The sequence below is a fragment of the Bos javanicus genome, chromosome 21, assembly GCF_032452875.1.
Source record: "Bos javanicus breed banteng chromosome 21, ARS-OSU_banteng_1.0, whole genome shotgun sequence".
In the NCBI taxonomy this organism is placed as follows: Eukaryota; Metazoa; Chordata; class Mammalia; order Artiodactyla; family Bovidae; genus Bos; species Bos javanicus.
Window position 1 is genome coordinate 32,713,491 of NC_083888.1, and position 19,830 is coordinate 32,733,320.

A 19,830-nucleotide genomic window follows, 5' to 3' on the forward strand; every position below is an offset into this window, starting at 1 on the left:
CATCATTTCTGTCCTTTATTGATAGAGTGCCTGAAGAACCATGGACAGAGGTTTGTGACATTGTACAGGAGGCAGTGATCAAGACCATCCCCAAGGAAAAGAAATACAAAGGCAAAATGGTTGTCTGAGGAGGCCTTACAAATACCTGAAAAAAGAAGTTAAAGGCAAAGGAGAAAAGGAAAGATATACCCATTTGAATGCAGAATTCCAAAGAATAGCAAGGAGAGACAAGAAAGCCTTCCTTAGTGACCAATGCAAAGAAATAGAGGAAAACAATGGAATGAGAAAGACTAGAGATCTCAAGAAAATTAGAGAAACCAAGGGAACATGTCATGCAAAGATGGGCACAATTAAAGTACTAGGCTTTTCTAAAAAGTAAATTGGTTTAAAGACATTAAATACAGGTGTATGTGGCCAACCTTGTGGAGTGCAAGAGTCTACAGTTACGGTATCATTGTTGCAGGTAGAGCATAGTTCCCCTTATGGTAAACTGGCCCCAAATGAGCTCCTGGGCTGAGTGCCATTTAGTTTGTTTTTTTCAGTGACATGGGAAGTTATTCATCTGGTGTGAATGATGGACTGGAGCCGTTCTCCTGGACCTCAGTGTGTGAGTTTGTCCATGTCAGTCTATTTTCCTCCAATGTATAGGGCTTTTATTTTCTGTGACCTCCGTGGTGGTGGGTAGAGAATTGTGGTTCTAAGACACAAAATACTTAATATCCTGGTATCAAAGTCGGTCTCATAAATCAGCTTTTATCTGCCAATGCATCAAATAACCTAGTGCACAGCCTAATCATTGCAAGTTAAAGCTCACCTATATAAATTCTAAATTTTTTTTTTTTTAATTGGTCTTCCGGGACCCCTCTACCCTTCCATCAATCTTACCTCCAAATGGATGGAATCGTGTATATAAAATATGCAACACATCCACACCTTGGCATTCCTTGGACTCAAAACGTGCCAACACTGTTTCTGTAGTATAGTAATAATCAACTTCCTTGTGAGACAACCATGCCGCAAACTTAACTATTTGGCTCAAAAGCTGTGTGACTTCCACCGTTACTCAACCTCTCTCGCTTCAGTCTCTACTTCCTTGTATTATTTTAAGTTGAAATAAGATAGGGCGTGTGAAACTCGGTATCCACTTCAACGTAAGTATTCAATAAATGGCTATTCACATTTCTATTTTGCATCTCTACGGTCCTAGTTTACAAAGGCCGCTGTCTAGTTTGATTAACTTCCTAAACCTCAGCTGCTTCCCTCTACCCTTAGCACCAATTCAATCATTCCTTCACCAGTACCTTGCCGTTTGCCGGAGGCAGAAATCAAACCAGGTCCCTACCATTGCCAAGCTCACAGCCGGCTAACGGGCTGTAATCAAGGTTTCCAGTGTTCTAAGGAAACCTTGAACTGAAATGGGGAGGGGACGACTGAGACTTAGGGATCCGCGGGCGGGTGAGGAGGAGCAGTCATTCAGGGCAACTTGCATTGCCCGTATAAGCACGGGCACGGGAGTGGAAGCGGACTGCAGCTGGACCCTTAAGGACTGTGCGGATCTGGGGGAGGCGACAGGACGCAGGCGCTGGAGGAACTTGAATGCCCGGGCACGAGATCGGAGTTCCTGTTGTTAGCCGAAGAAACCTGGAGCAGCTTGTGCCAAGGAGTGAGGCCTCGGCCCAGCCAAGTCACCTTGCAGGCGGGTCACAACACAGGAGGAGAAGGCGGACCCCAAATCCGAGCGGACTGGAAAATACCCGGCCGTTGAGGACGGAAGTAACCGCAAACCTGTGACCGAATCCCCGAGTAACTCCCAGAGTTCTCAACGGCGAGAGGAGCCGGAAACTACCAGCGCAAGGTGGGTGGGCCCGGCGGCGGCCAAGGGGGCGGGGCTAGCTCTCTCACAGCAGCTGATTGGTCGGCCCGGCGGTGGTGGAGGCTGCCCGTGGAATCGTCACCTCGGCCTGGTGAGTCCTGAGTTCGAGCCTGGGCCTCGTCGGCTCGGAAATTGTCCCTAGGCTCCCGGCCGTGACTCCCTCGGGCCGGCTTCACGCTCCCGGCCTCCCGAGGCATGGTCTGGGTTGGGTCGCCGAGCGAGACCGGGGCCTCTCCTTGGGCGGGCTTCAACTCTCAAGTTCCCGGCTGTCTAGCCAGGACCCCTCGGGGTACTTTTGTGGGGGAGGGACGAGTCATGCACTCGTCCATAGAGAAAAACAGTGCGGGGATGTGGCGGGGAGGACTGTCGAGTGGAGCAGGTAGAGGCCCCCGAACTGAAGCCCAGTGGGAGACGCCGAGGAGGCCCAAATCCTGGTCTGGGGGATTCGACGCGGGGGTCCCTGGAGGGGGAGGGAAAGGAGGAAGGAGCCATGGCGGGGAACACGCGGGGTCTGGAGCTCGGAGGGGAGGTCTGAGCCGGTCGGAAATTGAGAGTGAGAGGATGAATGGAGATGGAGGTTGAGACCGCCAAGTCATCTCCATCCGAAGAATGGGTTGAAAGAGCAGGATCTAGCCAAGGACAGCCATAAAAGCGTGGTACAGGGGAGCGGGGCGGGGGTGGGGTGGTGTGGGGGTGGGGGAGGGGAGTCGCCCCACCCCAGTGTACAACGCATCAATTTTAAGGATTTTATAGTTCTTGGCAGAGCATGAGCCCACACCACGATAAGGCATGATGAGGCCTAACGTATTTTTGGTTTGGTCATTACTTGGTAAACCGAAGACATAATGAATATTTTAAAATTTTTATTATGGAAGTGTTCAGACTTACACAAAAGTATAGAAAAATACAGAAAATAGCATACAATTTAGAATCCTAAGTACTTACCACCTAGCCTCAACCATGAATGGCCACCCCCAGTTGCTTAACATATGTGTGTCAGTACGCCTCAAATCCATACTGATAAACTTTAAGTTTTTTTTGTTTTCCATTCATGTTTAGTGAGTATAAAGGTTCCATTTTTCAAGAGTAGAGAGTTCTGGAAATTGCTTGCACAACGGTGAATGTAATTAACACAGCTGGATTATACACTTAATGATTAAGTGGTAAACTTTATGTCATGTGTTTTTAACCACACACACACAAAATGTCCTTTCAAATTAGAAAAAAAACCAAAAAACTAGGGAATTCTCTGGCTGTCCAGTGGTTAGGACTTGGTGCTTTCACAGTGGGGTTCCATCCCTGGTTGAGGAACTAAGATCCCACAAACCCTGCGGTAGGCATTTAAAAAAAAAAACCTAATGCTGTAAATTAAGAAATAAAATCTGAGTTCAAGTGTGCAGTGGAAAATAACTCGTTGCCAAGTAGAGGCCCATAGAGTGTATTTCTCACTATGGAGGCTCTGAAATGAACCTGTTGGTTTTGATGCTGAGAGGACTGGAGCTGGCCTGGGGCGGAGCTGAGCACTAGTGGTGCCCTCTGGTTTGTACCAGAACTTGAAGGGTTGGGCCAGCCCAGCTGTGTGAGTCCAGTTTCTCCCAAATATTCCTGTTTTCTTCCAGTCTGAGGCACACTTTTTTTTCCTGGCCGTAGCAGCTTGTGAGATCTTAGTTCCCAGACCTCGGATTGAGCCCTGGGCAGGGAAAGCAGAGTCCTAACCTTTGGACTACCAGGGAATTCCCTGAGGCGCACATTTAATCCTTGGGTAAGCGCCTGTGCCGGGCTTCTTGGGTGGCTCAATAATAAAGAATACACCTGCTAAGCAGGAGACTTGAGTTCCATCCCTGGGTGGGGAAGATCCCCTGGAGCAGGAAGTGGCAACCCACTCCAGTATTCTTGCCTGGGAAATCCCGTGAACAGAGGAGCCTGGTGGGCTACAAACAGTCCATAGGGTTGTAAAGAATCAGATTTGACTGAGCGACAAGCTTCTGTACTGCCCCATGCTTTCATTCAGGGAAGGGTGAGTGAAGTGTGAAGTCGTCTCTTTCCGCTCCCATTCTTGAGGGTTGCCCTTGGTGGTCTGTCTGTAGTGTGACATCCACCCTCTGTCTCCCGAATGTGCCACGGGTTAGTCCTTTACACTCTTAGGGCAGCTGGTGTTCACTGAACTGGGAGGTGGCCTTCCATATTCTAGTTCTTTTCCAAGTGAGTCCTGCATATGTGACCTTGAAACTTTGCTTCTGCCTGCCCCAAACAAACATACAAAACAAACTACAGACCAAGAAAGTAACTGCCATGTTTGGGTTTTTGGCTCCTTGTCTTCCTCCCAGGGCTTCAGAACCAGCACTTCTCCTGGAGCTCGATTTTCTTGATGTGAGTTCGCATTTATTAGAAAACTAAACAGCCCATCAAACTGCATCTGAAATTACTTTTTAAAAAATTGTCTTAAAAAGACAATTACATTAGTTATCGAAAAACAGATTTTTAGAACTATTCAGGAAAAAACTAGATACTTGATCACGTCACTGAATGTCAGTGATAGTAAGAAGGAATTAGTGACAAGATCCTTGGTGAATGATGACAAAGAGCAAAAATTAGATTCAGTCACCAGGTGGATTTGCTTAGTGATTGATGTTGAAGTTTATACACTCAGAACTATCAAAATGACCATTATTAAAATATCTGTGAGGGAAAAAGTTTTTGCTCATATGTAACTCACCCTTTAATTTCCTTTTTTCCCCAATGGAAATAATTGTGATTTTGGATTAAGTGAGGTTTCTTAGGAATGTAGCCATCATGTTACATCATAACTGCCTGTACCCAGGAGGTGATACAAAATGAATGAACCATTTTCTTATGTTTTCCTTTGTAGGGAAGATGGAAGAACTGAGTCAAGCCCTGGCTGGTAGCTTTTCTGTGTCTCAAGATCTGAACAGCACAGCCGCCCCACACCCCCGCCTGTCCCAGTACAAGTCCAAGTACAGTTCCTTGGAGCAGAGTGAGCGGCGGCGCCAGTTACTGGAACTGCAGAAATTGTAAGAGATGTTTTAACTCCTTAGCTTCTCTCTGTAGGCTGGCAGCTGTGAACCACACAGGAGGCTCCAGGCTTGTCTCTACAGAACCCCCTTCAAAGTGGACCCTTTGTAGATTGTTCTTGCTCACAAGGTCGGGAGGTATAAATCCCGGCAGAGGTAGACATCCTTGACATCCAGAGCTTGGGAAAAGATGAGGAAGTAGAAAGAGACTGAAGTTTGAAAGCAAAAGCTCAACTATCTGGTTAACTTTTTCTTTTCTTTTTTCCTGGCAGCAGTACTGAGCTTTGCAGTTTAAGGGCTTATGAAAGTCACGCCCAGACTTCCATTCCCCACATTCCCTGTGTGGCTTCTCCTGCACTCTGACTTCTGGCTTTGGTTGGTGTGGGCTTCCTGTCTTCCTTCAGCCCAGATGTTTCTGTGGAACCCTTGGGAGTTCCAGACAAATAATTCCACAGGGAATCTGAGGAAATGTCTTCCATACACTTCAGTCTCAGTGCCAAGCTGAGCAAACAGGGAAAGAGAGTTTATAGAATAGCGAGCGTTTGAGGCTGGGCTGCTCTGAAGGCAAGGCCTGTCCTTTTATTCTCAGTGCAACACAGGCCTCCTCTGGGTAAGGAATTAAGGATTAGGAGAAACTGTCAACAGCTGCAGTTTCGATGCAGTCTCCATTTTGCACACTGCTTCCTCGCTAGACGTGTGTAGCAGAGATGGTTCCCTGGGGCTTCTGGGTTGCTTGCAGATTACATTCTCAGATCGCTCCTTCTCCATAACCTCCACAGTTAATTAATTGTGATTAATTAGTTTGGAATAGATAATACATTCATATGGTTCAAAATTCACAATACATAAGAGTACATGGTGAAAAATCTGTCTTCTAGACATCAAGTTCCTTTCTCTCCCTCACTCTTTTTTTTTTTGGTCATACTGAGCGGCTTGCAGGGTCTTAGTTCCCTGACCTGGGATTGAACCTAGGCCCACAGTGGTGAACATGCCTAGTCCTAACCACTGGACTGCCAGGGAATTTCCCACATCTTATAGTATACTTGTTATGGCTGATGAATAAATGTTGATACATTATTATTAGATTTCCTTAGCTCTTCTAAGTGGTCTTTTTTGAAAGTTAGGAGAGATGCATTGCTGTTCCTCAGAAAGCCACAGAAGCTGTACCTGTCTCAGACTTCTCACTGCATCCCAGCGTTTCCTCCTTGCAGTCCCTGAGAGCCTTCAGACTGATGTCTGCCAGGCAGAGAAGTGTCAGCTCTCACCTACGTGGAGATGGGCGTCTAGGGCGGAGTGGGAGGGAGTGGGATCAGCCACTAGCAAAACTTGAAAATTCCTTTAAATATTGTACTTTGCTTGTTCCTAGGAAACTCTGAAGAAAGCCGAGTGTGCTTAAACTGGGTTTCCTATTTAGGATCTGTGAGGAGGTGGTCACTAGTTAAGGCTTACAAAGGAAATTCTATCATCTCTTACTCCCACCACAATTTCCAAATTGCTCCTGAATTTAGAGACTTTGAATTACATCTGTCACATTATAGGGTGTCTTCCTGTGAGACATAAAGACCTGGCCTTATGCCTTTTTTTTTCCCCCTCAGAAAGCGTCTGGATTATGTGAACCATGCCAGAAGACTGGCTGAAGATGACTGGACGGGGATGGAGAGTGAAGAAGAAGAAGAAAAGAAAGATGATGAGGAAATGGACGTTGACACTGGCAAGGAGTTACCAAAACGCTATGCTAATCAAGTGAGTGGTCCAGAGAAGATTAGGTGTAGCTGGTCCTGCTCCATTTACTGTGCAGTCAGAGCTCTTTACTTACCATGAACAGAGAGCAACGAGATAGGAAGAACAGGAACTGCTTTGAAAGTGCTGATGTACAGAACATTTCCGAGATGAAGAGATGGCTTACAGCTCTGTGTGCTGATGGGTGTCGCTGATGGAATCTGAATAGTGGGTTTCAGAATCATCACCCCATGCTGTTAGCAAAGGCTTCTGACCTGCTACCAAAACCCGCTGAGCTATTGATATGCTAGTTGATTCCATTCTTGTCTTTCTTTACTAGTCATTGTACAGATGTTTTGGATTAGGCCTGCCCATCCCAGCACTGTGCCCCACCCCTCCCCCCAGGTTAGTAATCTTTCTCAAGTGGTGGACTAATATGCCAGTCTTGGACCTTTACATTCAGGTGGTTGGAGGTTGGAAGTACAGCTGCCCTTGAACACTGGGAACTGCCCAGCACCCCCAGGCTAGCCAGCTGAGGTTGAGACCACTATAACAGACACTACGGCAAACTTGACTTAGTGCCCTGCTGATTCCAGAGGAGAAGCCACTGTGGCTTGTGGTGCCATAGGGGAGGCAGGCATGGAGACTGTCCAGTGCTCTAGGCAACCCAGGTATTCCAGAGGTAGGGCATGTATCTGAGTGGGGCCAGGGGTCTACCCTGCTATTGCATACTTCTCTCTGTAACCCGAGTGTCTTGTCACCTCAGCGTCCTCTCCTACTTTTAGAATATGGTTTCTGGGTACACACACTCCCATCCTCTTTCTCTGCCTCAAATATAGCACAGACGACGTCTTCTGTGACAAAGTACAGTTGAGTTCTATTGAACTTTGTGCAAGGAACTTGTGCAAGCCTTGTACATGCAGAATCTTAGTTCCAGGGATCAAACCTGTGCAGTGGAAGCATGACTCTTAACCACTGGACCACTGGGCAAGTCCCCAGCAAACATTGTTGAAGGCCCTGTTCTTTGTTAAGCTAGGCTATGCTCAGAAAGTACACATGGGCTGGAAATAGCCCGTGCATGTCTAGAGTAAGTGTAGAGTATGTTTTTTTTTTTTTTTCAGTAAGAAAGTGATATTAACTTCCAGCAGGGAAGGAAGCAGGGTTTCAAAATCAGGAAAAGGTTAATGAAAGAGAAGACAGCTTTGAATCGTGGGTAGGACAGGCAGAGGTACAGAGCATTTCAGGGTGTTTCAGGCAGCACAATAAGGCTGAACAAGAGCCCAGAGGTGGGAGAGGAATATATGATGTGTTCAGGAGGGATGTACAGAGGGTATGTGTGGATGGAGCAACATAGGGTTGGGGGCGGTATATAGCAGAAATATGTACAGGGATTTAGACTCTGGCCTAGACTGTGAGGAAGCACTGAGAATTTTTGAGCCAGGGGCAGAGGTGGGACTTCATGGGATGACTCCCACATCAGTGTGTAGAAAGGCCTGGAAGAGAGAGATTGTGGTAGGGAGCTAGGTTTGCTAAAAGAGCTGATGGTGAGTTTATTGAGGGCAGTAAAAGTGTGTCTGGCTTTTTTCATTTAGCAAAAGGATTCATTTATGTTGCAGCATGTGTCAGAACTTCATTCCTTTTCAAGTAATATTTTGTTGTATAGATATACCACATTTGTTTTTCCATCCATCAGTTGATGGCCATTTGAATTGTTCCACTTTGGGGCTATTATGAATATTGCTGCTATGAATATTTGTTGACCATGTTTTTGTGAGGACATACGTTTTCATTTCTATTGGATATATACCTGGGAGGGAGTCACTAGGCTGTATGATAACTCTGTGTTTAGCCTTTTGAGGAACTGCCAGACTGTTTTCCAAAGTGACTATACCATTTTACATTCCCATCAACGATGTGTGAGAGTTCGTTTCTCCGCATATTTGCCAATACTTGTTATGGTCCAGCGTTTTGATTTAGCCATCCTAGTGGGTGTGAAGTGCTGTTCCATAGTTTTGATTTGCATTTCTCTAGTGACTAATGATGTTGAGCTTCTTTTCATGTGTTTATTAGCCAGTATCTTTGGAGAAATGTCTGTTCAAATTCTTTGCCTATATAAAAGTGGAGTTATTTGTCTTCTGTTATTGAGTTGTAAGAGTTCTTTATAGGTTCTGTGTGAGATACATCTTTATAAGTTCTGTATGAGATACATGATTTGCAGATATTTTCCATTATGTGGGTTGTCTTCACTTTCTTTTTTATTTTATTTTTAAACTTTACAATATTGTATTAGTTTTGCCAAATATTGAAATGAATCCACCACAGGTATACATGTGTTCCCCATCCTGAACCCTCCTCACTCCTCTCTCCGTTGTCTTCACTTTCTTAATATTTTTGGTAGCACAGAAGTTTTACAGCTTGATGTAATCTTAATTTATCTTTTGTTTCGTCATTTGTGCTTTTGATGTTGCATTACTACTGTTGTTTAAGGGATTGTTGATTATGCCTTGGGTTTAAGATTGAATAACACAGAGGGAGGTGATGATATTATTAATAGGGCACAGAATGCAGAAGGGGAAGGGTGGGTGTTTCAGGGATGGGAAGTACTTAGGGTACAGAAGGGAGTGAATTCTGTTTTGGATATGCTGAGTTTAAGGTACAGAGAGGACCAGCAGAGAAAGAGATACCAAGTGGACAGCTGGAAATACAAAATTGGAGCAAAGGAAAGAATTCTGGAGATGAAAAAGAAGAGAATTAGGAGGCATCTTCTTTGGAATGACAAGTAAAGCTACAGAAGTAGATGAGATTCACCCTAACAGGGGATAGCATCTAAGAGGAAAAGAAAAGGGGGACCTAAAACAGCCCTCTGAAGATTATTTACATGTTTGGGAGAGTGTGTGGAGGACTGTTTGGAGGAAAAACAGAAAAGTGGTGTGTCACGGAGCCAAGGAAGTATGTGTCAAGGAGAATACGACTGGCAGCATCGCACCAGGTGCGGAGGAAGGAGGGGGAGATGAGGGAATAGAGATGCTCAGCTGCGGGGAGGTCAGGCAGGGATGTGAGGCAGCGAATCTGGACTGAGGGTGTCAGAGTGGGTGGGAAGGCAGCAGCAGGAAATATGAAGTATTCATAGTTAAAGAGAAAGTGGAAGAGCTTAATAGAAATGTAGAGTATAAAGTTTTATTTTTGCCTTGGATTTGAGGATTAGGGGTTGTGTATTTTGTGGCCTACAGGGAAGGAGAGATGGGAGAGACGATAGATTCAGTGGGAGGGATTACCTGATAGGTGGTATCAATGGGAGGAACCAGTGATGAACGAAAGAGCAGATCTTTTCAAACTCCTTTTACCACAGCCTTTTTTCTTCTTTTTTTGAGGTAGATTTCCTTACATCTTTTGGTGTAGTATTTGGGTCAGTAGTTTGGGACTTGATCCAGTTGAGAGCATCTCAAGGTAAAGGATTTTATTCATCTCTGAGGTATAATCCCTAGAACATAATGGTGTGATAAAGGTAGTTGGGGGGACAAAGTAAGGAAAGAAAGAGGGTTGCATCCTCCAGTATAGTAGGTGAGGTAGTAAGAATGTATATGGATGCAGATAATGAAGGTGAGAAGTTGAAGTTCAGGGTGAACAGGAGATGAGTTGATTACTAAGAGCGAGTGAGGTGGAGGCTCCACTGTCGGTTTTCTGTTCTCATTCTTTTACGTGTATTTTCATTATAATATGTACATGCAGTGAAAGTGTTAGTCACTCACTCCTGTCCGACTCTTTGCAGCCCGTGGACTGTAGCCCTCCAGGCTCCTCTGTCAGTGGAGTTCTCCAGGCAAGGATACTGGAGCAGGTTGCCATTTCCTGTTCCAGGGGATCTTTCTGACCCAGCAGTTGAACCTGGGTCTCCTGCCTTGCAGCAGATTCTTTACCATCTGAGCCACCAGGGAAGCCATATATATATATTTCTTTTCCTTTTAATATTTATTTATTTGCTGCATCGAGTTCTTAGTTGTCAGGCAGGATCTTTAGTTGCATCCATCTTGTGGGATCTTCCCTAACCAGGGATTGAACCTGGACCTCCTGCATTGGGAAGGAGAAGTCTTAGCCACTGAACCAGCAGGGAAGTCCCAGGACATAAATTCTTTGTCACTGTAAACACAGGAGCAGCACACTCCTGTTGACTGTTTTTTGTTTGTTTGTTTTTTTAATTTGTGGAAAATTGCTTTACAATGTTGTGTTGGTTTCTGCCATACAACAACTCGAATCGTCATAATTATATATATATCTACACCCTCCCTCTTGAGCCTCCCTCCTACCCCCATCCCACACCTTTGGATCATCACAGCGCCAGGTGGGGCTCCCGTGTTAAATATTCATGGCGGCTTCCCACCACTGTCTCTTTTACACACGATAGTGTGTGTGTCAGCGCTGGCTCTCAGTTCATCCCGTCTTCACCTTTCGCCATTCTCACCACAAGTCCATTCTCTACTCGGATCATCAGCCTCGTTCACTTTCAACACCATTTTTTGTGTTCCCAGTTAATGCTGTCAGAGTGGTTAATTGACGTCCCTTCAGATTTGGGGCAGGAATGGATTGTGGTCGTGTGCCCTGTTGGAAAAAGATCCCTTATCGTGGCTTCCCAGGTGAGTAGCCGCTCCCACGCGTGTACCAGCGTGCCTGGCCTGCAACTTGAGGGGTTCTCTGCACGCTCTGTGTTCCTTATCTGTCAGGCAGCTGTGCTCGCCCAGGGATTGAAACGCTTTCCTGCGGGAGGGATTTGGTGAGAGCCATCCTTGGACGGATGGCACTCGTACAGAGTGTGGAAGCAAAAAGGGGAGGAGACCTTGATGCCTGATGTAACTGCCTTTCCCCACAGGGTCTTACCAGTGCCTACACCAAGAGTGGCTACTGTGTCAACACGTTTCCTTCCCTTCTGCCAGGAGGCAACAGGCGAAACTCAACAACAGAGAAAGGTGCCTACGTAAAGTTGTCTGTTTTTTAAGTTTTATAATCAGTAAGAGACAGTGCTCGGTTACTTGCCTAGTTGTTTTAAAGACCCACTTTGAAAGAACACCTTTGGAACTGTACAAAGATACTGTTCTGCCCACTGGGCTCTCCTTCAAGGTCAGGCCGCCTCAGTTGCAGAATAGTTGCCACTTGTGAGGCCTGCTGAATTAAACCCCTGAATTAAAGTCAGTGTACCTTTCCCACGGAGAAGGCAATGGCACCCTACTCCAGTACTTTTGCCCGGAAAATCCCATGGATGGAGGAGCCTGGTGGGCTGCAGTCCATGAGGTCGCTAGAGTTGGACACGACTGAGCGACTTCCCTTTCACTTTTAACTTAACTGAATTAAAGTCAGTGTACCTTTCCCACGGAGACGGAAATGGCAACCCACTCCAGTGTTCTTGCCTGGAGAATCCCAGGGACGGGGGACCTGGTGGGCTGCCGTCCATGGGGTCGCACAGAGTCGGACACGACTGAAGCGACTCAACAGCAGCAGCAGCAGCAGCACTTTCCCATGGACTTCGTCACAAGGTGACAGGTGTGATTTTCTGGGGAAAGGTCCCTCAGAAGACCAAGTGTAACATACAGTAAGCTGTTTCTGGGGCTTCCTGCCAAATTCCCTTTTCTCCTTTATCTTTGTCCTCATCTTAGCTTCTCCCTCCCACCTGGGCCCAGGCAAGGAGACTAAAGGTTAAATAACTTGCCTGCAGTCATTCAGCGAGGAGTTGGCAGAGCTGGGCCTACACAGTTCTCTTGTCTCTACCGGCTCAGACTCCCTTAGTGCTTCCTGCTGTCCTCTGTCCTAAGCCCAGATCCCTCCGTTGTTTTTTTTTTCACTCTGGCCTGAAATGGGCCCTCCCCTGCCCCCCGCCCTGTTATTTCAGTCCTCTGATCCCACCAGACTGTTCGTATCCTATTTGTTCATGAAGCATGTCCTGATGTTCCAGTCCCCTTTTCCTGGAACTCTCATTTATCTTGGTTTGGGCTACACATTGCAGTGCTGGGTTTTCTCCTCTTCGATCACTTTATCTCCTCAACTGGACTATAACTTCCCTAAAGGCAGGGAGGACTTACAGTTAATACTCCCCACAGAACGCAGTACCTATGATGGGAACTCAAAAGTAATCGTCAACTAAAATGGAAGGTTACTTGCCTTCAAACTTGAGCTTCTCTTAAACCTTACCTAAAGGTTCAGAGATCCCATGTGGCATGGCCTTGACCCCTCCTATACTCACACACCTCAGGCCACCTTTGGGCTATACCAGGCGGCCAGAAAAGGCTGTGAAGACTTTGTCCCTTAGTGCTGGGCCTTCCTGGGATCACTGAGGGTTGTTGGATGTGGTTCCCAAGCCCCGAAGATGGGGCTCCCTAGATTATGGTGGAGGGAGCCCTGATGGGAACCCTGTACTGACTTTCTGCCCACAGACTACACCATTCTGGACTGCATTTACAGTGAGGTGAACCAAACCTACTACGTTCTGGACGTGATGTGCTGGCGGGGACACCCGTTTTATGACTGCCAGGTGAGGACTGACGCTCGCCTCATGTCTTCTCCTGCTTTCTCCTCTTTTCCCAGGAAAGTGGCTCAGCACGTGGGTTTAGTCCGTGACCAGCTTCTTGGTGTTCACAGGATGTGGTATATCAAGAACATCACCTAATGTTCCTTGCATCTTTGAGTGTGTTTAAATTAGCTTCATTTCTAAAAAGAGGTAGGAGGAACTAAGGGAAGCATAGCCATTCTCTAGGGGAGGAAGGAGAAACAGAGCGGAGGCATAGGCTGGGGCTTCGTGGAAGCTGTAGCCACCCCTCTCTCCAGAGTGTGGGAGGCTTGCTGGCAGGGAAGACTGCTGGTGGCGGGGATGCTGCCTCGTGCAGGCGGCACCAGGAGAGAAGGTGCAGTGGTAAGCAGCACCAGGTAGACTTCTGCCACCTCTGCTCCTTGCCAGCCGCATCCTGACCCTGAATGTCAAGGCCTCCTTAGTATGATGGCCACCCCCACCAATATTCTCCCCTCAAGTTTCAGCTTCCCACAACATTTTTCTCAGATTGGTGATACTTACAAGTGACAAGCAGTCATCGAGAGAGAGGCCAGGTCTCCCCACAGGGTCTGTCTCTTCCCCCGTGCTCCCTGTCCTTGTCCCGGTTTTGTTTGTTGTTGTTTAGTCACTAAGTCATGTCCAGCTCTGTGCAATGACCAGCTTCAGGCTTCTTTGGAATTTTCCAGGCAAGCACACTGGAGTGGGTTGCCACTTCCTACTCCAGGGGACCTTCCCAACTCAGGGATTGTACCCACATCTCCTGCATTGGCAGGTGGCTTCTTTACCCCCTGAGCCACCTGGCAAGCTCTGTCCAGTTTTATAGTAGTGGGTTTTTAATGCTCCCTCTCAGCTGTTAATAGTTTATCATTGTAGTTCTCAATGTGTTCTCAGAAAGTTGTTCAAAATGCAGATTCTTCAACCTCTTGAATCAGAAATTATGGGCATGGGGCTTATGTTTTAATAAGCCTCCAGGTGATCCTCACAGAGGCCCAAGCATGCGAATCACAGGTTATCACCATAGGCTGCTTCTTTCCATAGCCATTACCCCAACCTAGGTTTCCAAATCATGCCAGATGGTGGTAGTTCAGAATTTTAACATGCATCTAATTCAAAAAATAATAGCCAAGACCTGCATCGCTAAGCACTTTGTGAGCATGATCTCACTGAATCCCTTACAACAACTCTAAAAGATAAGTATGTACTATTGTTTTTACTCCTGATCGTTTAGATATGAAAGCTGAGAGCCACAGATGTTAAGTACCTTGCCCAAACACAGAGCCAAGCCCCAAACTCAGAATTCACAAATTCAATCCAGGATCTATTTTTCTTTAATTCTGTTGAAGGATGTTTCGTAACATACATTCACAGCCTACACATTTGATAACTAAAGCCACCTATATTTTGATAATATAAAGAAAAAAGACTGTGGGTTATTTATTTATTTATTTTTTTGGTTTTGGAAATTTGAAAAGAAAAAGAAAAGCCCCTAAATATCAACAGAAGGGTATGTATCAGAAGTAGTAGTTTATGAGAAGTTACAACTACAAAGTCGTTTCTAACCCTCAGGTAAAGTAAGACAGAGGTTAACACAGTGTGCTCTGGAGTTGCAGAGTCCTGGGCCTGTGGTAATGCTGTGTGCACCCGGGTGAGTGACGCAATCTCTCTGAGCCTGAGTCCTCACCCGTAAAATGGAGATAGTCATGATGCAACTTGGAGAGGATGGTTGATGATTAATACGATTATGTGCGTAAGGTCCTTAGTATGGAGCCTGAGACATAGTAGGCCTTCACTGATAAATATTGGCATTACTGCTATTAATAATCCTGTTGGATTTAAGGAAAATATATCCAAAGATTTTATGACATCTTCCTGACCTTAAAGCAGTGTTTAACAGAATTGAGGGTAATGAGAGGAGGGCTTAGGTTTTCATCCATCAGGTGACTATTTTTCACAGTTTCATTGAAGTGTAACTGACATACAGCACTGTGTAAGTTCAAGGTGCACAGCACAATGATTTGACTTACATAGATGGTACAGTAAGTTAACACCCATCATCTCATATAGATACCAAAAAAAAATAAGAAAAAATAGTTTTTTTTTCCTTGCCATGAGAACTCTTAGGATCAACAACTCGCAACAGCTGTCACGTATACCAGGCGGCAAAGCTGACCGTAGTCACCGTGTTGCGCTGTCAGTGTCTAGCACTTATTTATCTTATAACGACATCTGTGCCTTTTGACCCTCAAGCAGATTTTTAGAATGGGGTGTTTTTGTTCATAAAACAATATTTTGTTCATGAAACAGTGAGCCTTATTTCATCTTTCCCTGTCTCTTTGGCAGACTGATTTCCGATTCTACTGGTTGCATTCAAAGCTACCAGAAGAAGAAGGACTGGGAGAGAAAACCAAGCGCAATCCAGTAAGGCCTGGTGCTAGGACTGCAGAGTTCGTTCTGGGGATCAGTTTGGAGTGCTCTGTTGTCTGAATTCAATCATTATGGATAAAATTATCTTTATTTTGTCTTTTTGAGGCAGCATGGCATAGTGGGAAAAGTATGGACTTAATAGTTATCCAGATTCCAGTTTTGGCTTTTAACAATTATTTGGTTAAGTTAATATCTTCACTTGGCTTTCATTTCTTCATCTGTTTAACAGGGTTAATAACACCTACCTTACAGAGCTGTTCTGTGAACCAAATGATGTAAATGTGCAAGTCTTTCTAGTGAGCACTCAATAAATAGCAGTTGATAGAAAATGCTAATACCTTCTTTTATTAATAATGCTATTTAGGATGCTAGTACGGTGGTTCTCAAACTATAGGTTGCATCCATAGCCACTGGAGGCTTGTTGAAATTCAAGCTCCTGGGCTTCACCCCCAGAGTTTCTGATTCAGTAGGTCTGGGGTAAAGCCTGAGAGTGCATTTCTAACAAGTTTCCCAGTGAAATTGATACTGCTGGTCCATGGACCACACTTTGAGAACCCCTGCTTTTATATCTGAGCTAAGAGTGACCTCATCTAGTGAGTTCCCTCTTTTTATAGATGAGGATGCAGGCTCAGAGAAAGAGTGCTGCCTTCCCCAAGGTCCCACGGTCCAGGATGATAGCCCAAGTGTCTTTGCTGTTCCTTCAGGGATTAAACACAGGACGGCTATTTTCATTGCGTTTTATTTGTTAAGCTCTATAGACTGGCATTTGCTTGGGTTGCTTACAGCATTTTTAAAGGCAACTAGATAGCCAGTTACAGGACATTAAATGGAGCCAGTACTTCAGTGACATTGTCAATAAGGCCCAGAAAGAACACGGGCGCTGCTTCCTCTGAGACGCTGGTCTGTGTGCTCTGCATGTACTGTCTCACTGAGTCTGCCTGACAGCCCTGTGCAGTAGATGCTTTTATTATCCCTTTTTATAGACAGGAAAATGGAGGCATATGGAGATTAAATGATGGACAGAGGTGCACTTCAGACCCAAGCAATCTGACTGAGAGGTTGTCATAATCCTCATCACTTTGTTATGTTGCTTTAGTATAGAATTTTTTGCTGTTGTGGCATTTCACCAGCACTTCATTTGGGGTAGCGGTCATAAGGTTGGGAGAATAACAGAATCCCCACACCTAGTACCTGGTGGTTCAGTCTTGACCATATGTTAAAATCAACTGGAGAGCTTAAAAAACAAAAATGCTTGGGTCCCACCCCAGAGCAGTTCACTCAGAATTTCAGGGGGAGGCCTGGGCATCAGTAATTTTTAAGAGTTTCCCAGATGGTTCTCCTGTAAAAAACAAGGTTGAGAATTCTATGCCTAGTAATTCAGAGGATAGGTAGAGGGGGCCGGTTAGGCTGAGATTGAAAATTTTCTTCTTTGATATATTTTTAGGTCTTCAACTGCTGAAACCAGTATTGTTTGTAACATATAGTAATTATTTGTTCTAATTTATGTTTCAGTTTAAATTTGTGGGACTGAAGAATTTCCCTTGTACCCCTGAGAGCCTGTGTAAGGTGCTATCTATGGACTTCCCTTTTGAGGTAACAAAACCATTGTCTTTATTGCTCTGATGTGATTGTGGGACACAGGGAAACTCGGCTACATGGAGTCTTAAGAGTGCCTCTGACTTTGCTGTGTCAAAGCATCAGAAAAAGGGCTGAAAGCTGACTCTTGGGAAAGGATGTGCTCGTGACCCTTCAGAGTCAGGTAAGTCAGATGGCCAGAGCTGGAAGGGCCCTGAAAGGAAAGCTCATCTCACTCCCTCGTTTTACAGATGGAGAAACTGAGGCCCAGAGAGAGGTGAGGGCTCCATTGCTGGGTCCTTGTGTCCTCTGTGCTACAAGCGTGAGAATCAGCCCCATGTTTGACTGCCACTGCTGATTGTGATGTAAAGGCGCTTCTGTGGTCGACAGACTACAGGGCTTTGAACTCCTAATCCTTCCTTCTTCCCACCAGCAGATGGTCCCCAGGGATGGCAGTGCATGCTGAGCAGTGGCAGGGCAGCAGAGTGACTGACTTGTCCCAGGTTGCCTAGGACCTCCAGGGTTTTAGTGCTCAACTCAGAGTCTCAGGTCCTCAGGGTCTGCTCAGCCCTGGGGCCTTTTGTCCTCCTCAGAATGTGCCTGTACCCTCTACACAGACTTCCTTTGCCCATCGTACCCTTTAAAATACTGCCTAGTCACCCACAAGTATTTGCTTGAACTGAATATAATTTTGCTAAAAGGATCACAGCTTCCCGAATAAGGAAATAGCAAAGGCTGAGCTGCCTTCATTTCTGGGAGTCAATTAAGAAGGTGGTAAGAACACCATCTTTATTTATAACCCTTATGCCCCAGTGACAATAAATGCTTTTTAGAGATGAGTCACTGAATCACAGAAAAGAAAATATGGAACTGTGGGAGGTCTTCCCGTTGAGAAAAACTGAGTTTCCCAGAATGTAGCATTCAAACAATTTAGGGGGAGGTTCAGGCAGCCAGAAATGCTGGCTGCTTGACCGCTGCTTCCCTTGCACTCAGCAGTCTGGCATCTTGGAGGGGCTTGTCTAGTTTCCCTGATTTGTTCCCTGCATGGAGCACATCCCCCACTCCTGGGACCTCCAGGTGGTAGGAAGTACATGGAATCAGAGGAGAGAAGACCTGGGCTCAAGGTGGATTTCTCCTTCATCCTCAGTGTGTTTGGGGGATGCCCCAGAACTCCTGGAGCTGGAGCAGCCCCAACTCTCAGACACTTTCATGGTGGGTAAGAGAGTGAAATGGGGCTTTCCTGGTGGCTCAGACGGTAAAAAATCTGCCTGCAGTGCAGGAGACAGATTCCATCCCTGGGTCTGGAAGATCTCTTGGAGAAGGGAATGGCTACCCACTCCAGTATTCTTGCCTGGAACATTCCATGGACAGAGGAGCCTGGTGGGCTATAGTCCATAGGGTCACAAGGAGTCGGACACAACTGAGTGACTAACACGTACTTCAAGAGGGTGAAATAGTGGGTAGGAAAGCACCCTGTGAACGGGAAAGTACTTTGTATGTTTCTATATATTAGAATTTCGTTTTCTAGGCCATTTCTTCATTTAGAGAAATGCATGTCTGAGAATGAGGACTCTCTGTCATCCGGCAGTGACCCAGGAAGAAAGAACTGGACCAGAGGAACGGCCGCAGTGTACATAGCTCTCCTGGAGACATGAGCCCCAGAGTCCCTTCTCATCCCAGGTTTCCTCTCTCGTAGGTGGATGGGCTTCTCTTCTACCACAAGCAGACCCACTACAGCCCTGGAAGCACTCCTCTGGTGGGCTGGCTGCGCCCCTACATGGTGTCAGATGTTCTTGGCGTAGCTGTGCCAGCCTGCCCACTGACTACCAAGCCAGAATATGCTGGCTACCAGCTCCAGCAGATTATTGAGCACAAGAAGAGCAAGAAGGAGGGCATAATGGGGAAGCTCACACCCAGGGCCTCTGAGAATGGACACTATGAGTTGGAGCACCTGTCTACCCCCAAGCTGAAGAGCCCTCCCCAGAGCCCCAACCACCCGGAGAGCCTCATGGAGAACTAGGCAGGGCAGCCTCCTCTGGGAGCCACAGGATGGTGGTTGGCTCAGAGGAAGGCTGGGGAGGTGGACAGTCACAAGAACAAAGTGACTTCATTTTAGGGCAGACCTTCCAAAGCCATTCCAGCTGGGAAGAGCTTGTCTACTATCTGAAATGCTGGCTTTAACAGTAGGGAGGGTTCCCACATTGAGTGGTCCTCGGATTTGAGCAGCAACTCCTGTGAAAATGTATCACAGATCCACAGTGTAAATATATGTCATTCTTAAGAAGTTATTTGTGGTTCTTAAACTTTAGACTGTCAGGAATCTCCCCCACCTCCACTCCTTCAGGCTACCCAAACCATGACTGTCAAGTGTTGGCCCATTTCACTGTTTAGCGCTTAAGCATTCTGCTGAGTTTCTAGTTGCTGCTGTTGGTAACGTCATTTTCTAAAAGGTCTTACCAGGAACTGCAGTTCTTGGTATTTGAATATGTTCCCTCTTCTGAGAAGACAAGTGTGATTTTCTCTGGTTTCGACACAGCCAGAGATAAAATGCAAATAGAGTTCATTCACTGCTTCCACCAACATTTGAACATCTTCCAGAAAATAAGCCTTGTGCTAGGTCCAGGGGTGTAGAGTGGGCTGTAATAGGATTTCATCCCTGCCCTTGAGCTCAGGATCCA

The 19,830-nt window shown here is 46.0% G+C and overlaps 1 protein-coding gene across 4 annotated transcripts; it reads left to right on the forward strand.

The window, feature by feature from the left end:
* The first annotated feature begins 525 nt into the window (after nt 1–525).
* Nucleotides 526–19,436, forward strand: SNUPN (snurportin 1). 4 transcript variants are annotated; one of them, XM_061394772.1, is made up of 10 exons: nt 1,959–2,066; nt 4,201–4,243; nt 4,743–4,905; nt 6,501–6,648; nt 11,148–11,252; nt 11,486–11,582; nt 13,041–13,138; nt 15,494–15,571; nt 17,090–17,170; nt 18,849–19,436. In XM_061394772.1, the coding sequence occupies exons 3-10, from the start codon at nt 4,748–4,750 to the stop codon at nt 19,170–19,172; spliced, it is 1,089 nt and encodes a 362-aa protein (XP_061250756.1). In that variant the 5' UTR covers nt 1,959–2,066; nt 4,201–4,243; nt 4,743–4,747; the 3' UTR covers nt 19,173–19,436. The 4 variants fall into 4 exon arrangements, with proteins under 4 accessions (XP_061250754.1, XP_061250753.1, XP_061250756.1 ...); XM_061394768.1 differs by having other exon boundaries at nt 1,971–2,162; XM_061394770.1 differs by lacking the exon at nt 4,201–4,243 and having other exon boundaries at nt 526–1,964.
* The last annotated feature ends 394 nt before the right edge of the window (nt 19,437–19,830 follow it).

What these genes read in the sequence shown, in the direction of transcription:
- SNUPN (XM_061394770.1), top strand. Translation starts at nt 4,748, where the DNA reads ATGGAAGAACTGAGTCAAGCCCTGGCTGGTAGCTTTTCTGTGTCTCAA. An exon ending in CCCTTATCGTGGCTTCCCAG is followed by an intron (nt 11,253 to 11,485) that starts GTGAGTAGCCGC and finishes CTTTCCCCACAG; the next exon opens with GGTCTTACCAGTGCCTACAC. An exon ending in CTATGGACTTCCCTTTTGAG is followed by an intron (nt 17,171 to 18,848) that starts GTAACAAAACCA and finishes CCTCTCTCGTAG; the next exon opens with GTGGATGGGCTTCTCTTCTA.